The following is an 8,159-nucleotide window of genomic DNA, read 5'->3' on the forward strand; positions in this document are numbered from 1 at the left end:
TGGGTAAGACTTGGAAAGGCAAAAAGGTGTAGGCTGGAGAACATTCTCGGCAGCTGGAAAAGCATGGGTAATGTCCCTGTCGCTGCAGGGTGGTGAGTCAGGAGAAGGAAGCAGCACAGGATGAGGCTAGTGGGACAGTAGGGGCCAGACTGTGCAAGGGACAGGAGGCATGCTGGGAGCGCTGGGCTTTCTACTGAGCCGCTGCCAGATTTCCAGCAGGGAGTGCTGTGATGAGGTTTGGGCTGTGTGAGGAAGCCTGTGAGGAATACACAGAGCGGAGGCCCAGTTTTTCCTGTGAGAGCCTTGGAAGGTGTGAAAAGAGTGGTTGGTTGTTTCCAACTCTCAGCCCTGGTGTTCCTTTCACACGACCTCAATAGTGTTCTTTTTTTCCTTTTTTTTTTTTTTTGAAACTGAGTCTTGCTCTTGTCACCGAGGCTGGAGTGCAATGGCAACTGCAACTCCGCCTCCTGGGTTCAGGCAATTCTCCTGCCTCACTCAGCCTCCCAAGTAGCTAGAATGTGCCACCATGCCCAGCTAAGTATTGTATTTTTAGTAAAGATGGGGTTTCATCTCTACATTCATCAGCTACATTCATGTGGCTGGGTACAGTGGCTCACTCCTCTAATCCCAGGCTGGTCTCGAACTCCTGATCTCAGGTGATCCACCCCCTTGGCCTCCCAAAGTGCTGGGATTACAGGCATGAACCACCATGCCTGGACTTTTTTTTTTTTTTTTTGAGACTTAGTCTTGCTCTTGTTGACCAGGCAGTAATGCAATGGTTCGATCTCAGCTCACTGTAACCTCCGTCTCCCGGGTTCAAGTGATTCTCCTGTCTCAGCCTTCTGAGTAGATGGAATTAGAATTACAGGCATGTGCCACCACACCCAGCTAATTACTGTATTTTTAGTAGAGATGGGGTTTCACCATGTTGTTCAGGCTGGTCTCAAACTCTTGACCTCAGGTGATCTGCCCCCTCGGCCTCCCAAAGTGCTGGGATTACAGGCGTGAGCCACTGTGCCCGGCCCCCAGTAGTCTTCTAATCTGTAGTCCTGTTCCCATTCCCATTCTTAGGAACCTCTCCTCCTGCTAGACTAACAGGAATAAGACTAGGAAAAGAAGGAGCTGGGGTGGAGAATAACAATTATTTTTTCTTCTGTATGTTCTCTCTCCCTTCCCCCTCACATTCATCTCCTCTCACCTCCATAGATGCCCTCTTCCTCAAGCACCATCTCACATGCATAAAACTGAAAGAGAAAAGGAAATTGATTAGTAACTACCTTCTTCCCTGTTCTCTCCACTTCTCGGGATTCCTCCGTGGTCACTGATGAGGACAATAATTACCGAACCCAGTGAAAGACAAGAGAACCCACACTCTTAGACCTGGAAAGGACCATCAGAATGATTCAGCCCAGCACTTCATTTCTTTCTCATCCATTTAATTTATGTTTCAGTAAATTGCTTCTTATCTCCCTGAGAGAATGGAAGAGCTTTACAAAGGAGGAGTTCAGCTGTCTTCAAAAGGTGAGTTGGACAGGCAGTGATGAGAGGAACAGCATGAAGTGCTCTGGAAATTGTGGAGAAGCAGGTGGGAGGGAAAGAGCTGTGCAAGGGAGACTGAATTCTGTTTAGGACATGCCCACGGGACCTCGGGAGACACAGACACAGACTTGGGGTTCAGTAGCATATAAGTGGTGTTTAAAGTGGATGATGTGCCTGGGTGCAGTGGCTCATTCCTGTAATCCCAGAACTTTGAGAGGCTGAGGCAGGTGAATCACTTGAGCCCAGAACTAGAACAGTCTGGGCAACAGAGTGAGACCCCACCTCTACAAAGCAATGCAAAAATTAGCCGGGCATGGTGGTGTGTGCCTGTAGTCCCAGCTACTCAGGAGGCTGAGGTGGGAGGATCACTTGAGTCTAGGGGGTCGAGGCTGCAGTGAGCTGATACTGGGCCCCTGCATTCCAGCCTGGGCCACAGAGTGAGACCCTGTCTCAAATAAATAAATAACAAAGTGGATGGTCTGTCCAAGAGAAAAGAACACACAGAGGAGAGCAAATGACAGGACTCTAGGGAACACCAAGATGAAAGGGGGCCAGAGTACAGGGCAGGGCGGAGAAGACTGAGAAAGAATACCCAGAGACGCAGGGGCAGAGGCAAACAGCAACAGTCAAGGCAGGGAAGGTCAGAGGTGCAAGGAAGACCAGGCAACAGTGTCAAACGCCAGGGCAGTTAGTAGGATTCATCAAATAGACACCACTGGATTTGACAACAGAGGCCTGAGGGAGGCTAGATGAAACGAAGAAGGTGGAGATGAGGAAGCAGAAGCAGCGGCAGTAGAACGTTCTTTACAGAAGCCTGACCATGAAAGAAGGGGGAGTCCTGACGGGGGAGGAGATGAAATGGGAGACACCATTCAGAAGGGATGGATGTGTGTGAAGGCAGAAGAGAAAGGCTACCTGGTAAAGCAAGATAATGGAGAAGGAAGGCAGAAGGGGGGCCAGGAACTGGCATGGAACGGCTCATCTTAGAAAAGGCCATGATCTCTTCCTCCTTTGAGAGAAATGGCGAAAGAGTGAATATTTGAAAGTAATGGGAAAGACTGCTGAGGGCACTCACATTTGATAATGAGATGACGTTATGAACAGCTAATGTTTTAAGCACTTAAAATGGACTAGGCATGGTTCTTAGCGTTTTACAAGAATCACTTGTCTTCATCTTTATACTGGCTCTATGAGATGTAACCAATGCTACCTGCTCCTTATTTTATAGTTACACAGAAGAATCCTATTCATCTCTCACTCATTTCTGCCAGGAAAACTAAAATCTACACGTCTGCTTTTAGCTTTTAATGCTAAGTAATGGAATTCCAGAGCCAGGTCTGAAAATTGCCAGTCTTCATAATTATCAAAGGGAGTCTCAAGGAAGAGATAGAGATGCCTCCTAATACGAAATTAGGTCAAAAAATTTGATTAAATAAGGTTGTTAAGTGGAGAACACTCATAAAAATACAAATTTTGTTTTTCTGTGTAATGTAGAGGCTAATAGGGTTATTTTAACTTGTAGGATTATTCCCTGTTAATACAAATCTGTCCTTGGCCAGTCACAGTGCTCATAACTGTAATCCTAGCACTTTGGGAGGCAGAAGTGGGCGGATTGCCTGAGATCAGGAGTTCAAGACCAGCCTGAGCAATCTGGCAAAACCAACCTCTATTAAAAATACAGAAAATTAGGCCGGGCACAGCGGCTCATGCCAGTGGCTCAGGCCTAGCCCTTTGGGAGGCTGAGGAAGGCGGATCACGAGGTCAGGAGATTGAGACCATCCTAGCTAACAAGGTGAAATCCTGTCTCCACTAAAAATACAAAAAATTAGCTGTGCGTGGTGGCACGCACCTGTAGTCCCAGCTCCTCGGAAGGCTGAGGCAAAAGAATCCCTTGAACCCAGGAGGCGGAGGTTGCAGTGAGCTAAGACTGTGCCACTGCACTCTAGCCTGGGCAAGAGAGTGAGACGCTGTCTCAAACAAACAAACAAAAATTAGCCAGGCATGGTGGCGCACACCTGTAGTTCCAGCTGCTCGGGAGGCTGAGGCGGGAGAATTGCTTGAACCCAGGAGGTGGAGGTTGCAGTGAGCTGAGATCGCACCACTGCACTCCAGCCTGGGTGACAGAGCAAGGCTGTCCTGCTCCACCCCCCAGAAAAATCTGTCCTTGAACGTATAGTTCGAAAAATAAAAAGGTTTCATCAAAGTCCGTAAACCAGAAATTATTGCCATGGCTCCTTTAATAACATTCAGAAGTATCTATAACTCCGAGTGGTTGTCCTACTCAATAATTTCTTGCCCTGGTAATAATACTTCACATGCTTGTATTCCTAAGCAGGATAAATATTTCTAAGATTGTGTTATCAATTCTCAAGTGACATTCAAAGGAAGGTCACTGGCTCTTTCCGCTTATTCCTTTTACAGAAGGAGAAAACAATACACGCCGAGGGTACCACTTGATTTCTTTTTTGTTTTTTGTTTTTTTTGTTTTTTTTTTTGAGACGGAGTTTCGCTCTTGTTACCCAGGCTGGAGTGCAATGGCGCGATCTCGGCTCACCGCAACCTCCGCTTCCTGGGTTCAGGCAATTCTCCTGCCTCAGCCTCCTGAGTAGCTGGGATTACAGGCACGCACCACCATGCCCAGCTAATTTTTTGTATTTTTAGTAGAGACGGGGTTTCACCATGTTGACCAGGATGGTCTCGATCTCTTGATCTCGTGATCCACCCGCCTCGGCCTCCCAAAGTGCTGGGATTACAGGCTTGAGCCACCGCGCCCGGCACCACTTGATTTCTTATTTCAACAGAGACTCAAAGTCATCTCACTTAAATTAAGAGATAAGTACTATCATCAATTCTATCTTCCAGGTGAGAAAACTGGGACACAGAACAGCTCAGTCCCTGACCCAAGACCACACAGGTAAAAGACCTCAAGGGCAGATTTTATCCAGACAGCCTGGCTTCAGAGGCTTCAGTCCTTAGTTACTGCTTCTGTTTTCTCTAGAATTTTCTTAGAAAATTGAAAAGGAATAAATCCCTGTCCTTCCTACTCTAGTTTCTACCTTCTCTAAGTGTGCAAGCACTGCGTGCTACAGCTTTACAGGCCTATGGCTGGTAAGGTAAAGGCCTGGAACATCATTCCTCCCATTGCTGGGATTGAGGATGCAGCTAGCTGATGTGGAGGTGAGAGAAGAGCTCAATGCAATCAAGAAAGGGAGGGACTATGATGGACCTCCACATCTGTACTGCAATTACTGAGGTAAAGAAGTCAGCGCTCAGGCCGGGCGCAGTGGCTCACGCCTGTAATCCAAGCACTTTGGAGGCCAAGGTGGGCGGACCACCTGAGGTCGGGAGTTCAAAACCAGCCTGACCAACATGGTGAAACCCTGTCTTAAAAAAAAAAAAAAGTCAGCACTCTAGCCAGCCATGCTAACTCACTGTGTGAGCATGGGCATCAGTTCCCTCAGCTGCTCAAAGTTGGGGTGGAGTAAAACAGTCTCTAAGGTTCCCTTTCTGTGCAAGAAAAAGCTTTTCCAATATAAGGTGGCATGGTTCTAGTAACCTGGGGCAGCCCAGCCACATCCCTATAAGCATGGGGAGTAGGGGGAGGGAGGGTGATGATTTGTCGTGTTGACTACGAAAGGGATACAGGGAGAAAATCACTGAAAAGCTGTAGCACTGCACCATTACTACCCTAGATCTGTGTTAGGGACACAGGGCAGGTTCTGCTTTGCAAGGGTGAAGCTTTTCATTTAGAGAAATCTATGCAGAGGCCTCCTCTAACGGGTCCTCAATACTTTATTTGGGACAGTAAGATGACAGGCCCTCTGCTAAACAAATGAGGATACGTTAATGAAAAGAGAGTGACAGGTATTTGGCTCAGTCATACATCATTTGCTTTAAGGGAGTGCTATGGTTTGAATGTGGCCCCCGAAAGTTCATGTGTTGGAAACTTAATCCCCAGTGCAGCAGTGCTGGGTCATGAGGGAGGCATTCTCATGAATGGATTCAGGTCCTTATGGCAGGAGTGGGGGGCTATAAGGCAAGGCCGGCCCTGAGCGCCTCTCAGTGTCACGTGCTGGCTTCTACCTCCCAGCCTTCCACCACGGGATGATGCTTGCCAGATGCAGCCCCATGCTCTCGGACTTCACTACCTCCCCAGACCATGAGCTGAAGAAATTTCTGTTCATTATAAATCACCCAGTCTCAGGTACTCTGTTACAGCCACAGAAAGCGAACGGAGACAGGGAGGTAGTGCTGTTGGCCCCTTACCCCTGCCTAGTCCTCAGCCCTGTTCTACCTTATCCCACTTCCTCCAGGACCCAAACCCACCTTCTGGGGGCTGAAGATCACTTTGTATTTGCGAGTTCGGCCAGCCACTTTGTCAGCATTGACAAGACCTACAGAGAGAAGGAATGCAGCCAAGCAAGCCATGAGCCATCTGTTACACAGCAGCAGGGAAGCAGATACCCTCCACTGGTGCTCCCGCCAACCCAGAAGATTCTTTCCTTGTTAGAGGGTCCTTATGGCCAAGGCCCTTAAATTTTGCCCACCCTTTCCCACAATTACCCATAGTACCATGGCACACTCACTGGCAATGTATCGCATATTCTTGATACGGGGTCTGACCAAGAAGCACAATCTATGAGAGAGAAAGAAAAAAAAACAGTGAAGAAAAATTACCATTGGATAGCAACTTAGAAGCAGCCAAAACAATACCAGCTCTTTGGCCATTTGCCTACAGATCTCACCCCCGCCAAAGCTATGCTGTTCTCTTGGTCCACCAGATGCCAACCACAGAAGACACCTCTCAACATAACAGGTATAATGTGATGAGCTGGTACTGACCCTATGGTGGACCCAGGAGTTCCTGTTCTCAAGTAACTTACAATCCAGTGGGCAAAGAAAGATGCATACATATGCAGAATATTAACAACCAAGTGTCAAAAACCAATACAGGATAGACCATAAAAACACACAATTATTATTCATCAGTTAAAAATCAAATAAGACCAGGTGAGGTGGCTCATGCCTATAATCCCAGCACTTTGGGAGGCTGAGGCAGGCGGATCACCTGAGATCAAGAGTTCAAGATCGGCCTGACCAACATGGAGAAACCCTGTTTCTACTAAAAATACAAAATTAGCTGGGCGTGGTGGGGCATGCCTATAATTCCTGCTACTTGGGAGGTTGAAGCAGGAGAATCACTTGAACCCGGGAGGTGGAGGTTGTGGTGGGCCAAGATCACGCCATTGCATTCCAGCCTGGGCAAAGAGCAAAACTCCATCTAAATAAAATAAAATAAAATAAAATACAGGCTCACATCTGTAATCCTAGCACTCTGGGAGGCCAAGGTGGGAAGATTGCTTGAGCTCAGGAGTCTGAAACCAGCTTGGGCAATAGAGTGAGACCTCATCTCTATTAAAAATAATAACAGGGCTGGGCGTGGTGGCTCACACCTGTAATCCAAGCACTTTGGAGGCCAAGGCGGGCAGATCACCTGAGGTCGGGAGTTCAAGACCAGCCTGACCAACATGGTGAAACCCCGTCTTTGTAATAAATAAAAAATTTTAAAAAATAATAATAACAGCAGGCTGGGCGTGGTTGCTCCCAGCACTTTGGGGGGTTGAGGCCGGTCGATCACCTGAGGTCAGGAGTTCAAGACAAGCCTGGCCAACATGGTGAAACCCTGTCTCTATTAAAAATACAAATATCAGCCAGGCATAGTGGCAGGTGCCTGTAATTCCAGCTACTCAGGAGGCTGAGGCAGGAGAATCACTTGAACCCAGGAGGTGAAGGCTGCAGTGAGCCAAGATCGTGCCATTATACTTCAGCCTGGGCAACAAGAGCAAAACTCCATCTCAAAAATAATAACAATAATAATGGTAAAATAAAATAAAATATACTATAGAGCCTGGTGAGGTGACTCATACCTATAATCCCAGCATTCTGGTAAGCCAAGGCGGGTGGATTACCTAAGGTCAAAAGTTCGAGACCAGCCTGGCCAATATTGCGAAGCCCCTTCTGTATACAAAAATTAGCCAGGCGTGGTGGCAGGCACCTGTAATCACAGCTAGTCAGGAGGCTGAGGCAGGAGAATCGCTTGAACCCAGGAGGCAAAGGTTGCAGTGAGCAGAGATCCCACCACTGTAGTCCAGCCTGGGTGACAGAGTCTCTGACTCAAAAAAATAAAATAAAACTGTAGGTGTACACAGTGGTGCCACACCTGTAATCCCAGTTGCTCAGGAGGCTGAAGTAGGAGGATCCTTTGAGCCGAGGAGCTTACTCCAGCCTGCACAACAGGGTGAGACCCTGTCTCTGAAAATAAATGAATTTAATTTAAAAAATTTAAAAATACTGGCCAGGTGCAGTGGCTCACGCCTGTAATCCCAGCATTTTAGGAGGCCAAGGCAGGTGGCTCACCTGCGGTCAGGAGTTCAAGACCAGCCTGACCAATATGGTGAAACCCTGTCTCTAATAAAAATACAAAATTACTGGCCGGGCGCGGTGGCTCAAGCTTGTAATCCCAGCACTTTGGGAGGCCGAGGCGGGTGGATCACGAGGTCAAGAGATCGAGACCATCCTGGTCAACATGGTGAAACCCCGTCTCTACTAAAAATACAAAA

General features: G+C 47.6%; 1 protein-coding gene across 1 annotated transcript in view; it reads right to left on the bottom strand.

The window, feature by feature from the left end:
- Positions 1–1,022: 1,022 nt before the first annotated feature.
- The window catches only part of VPS33B (VPS33B late endosome and lysosome associated), a 16,327-nt gene continuing 9,190 nt past the window's right edge, over positions 1,023–8,159 (bottom strand). Inside the window, exons 4-6 of the mRNA XM_032252765.1 lie at positions 6,126–6,175; positions 5,866–5,933; positions 1,023–1,244 (exon numbers count right to left, since the gene is read on the bottom strand). Coding sequence (XP_032108656.1) covers positions 1,185–1,244; positions 5,866–5,933; positions 6,126–6,175 — 178 coding nt within the window. The 3' untranslated portion in view covers positions 1,023–1,184. The remainder of the gene's footprint in view (positions 1,245–5,865; positions 5,934–6,125; positions 6,176–8,159) is intronic.

The sequence above is a fragment of the Sapajus apella genome, unplaced genomic scaffold (assembly GCF_009761245.1).
Source record: "Sapajus apella isolate SASKATOON/1434 unplaced genomic scaffold, GSC_monkey_1.0 scaffold80, whole genome shotgun sequence".
NCBI lineage: Eukaryota > Metazoa > Chordata > Mammalia > Primates > Cebidae > Sapajus > Sapajus apella.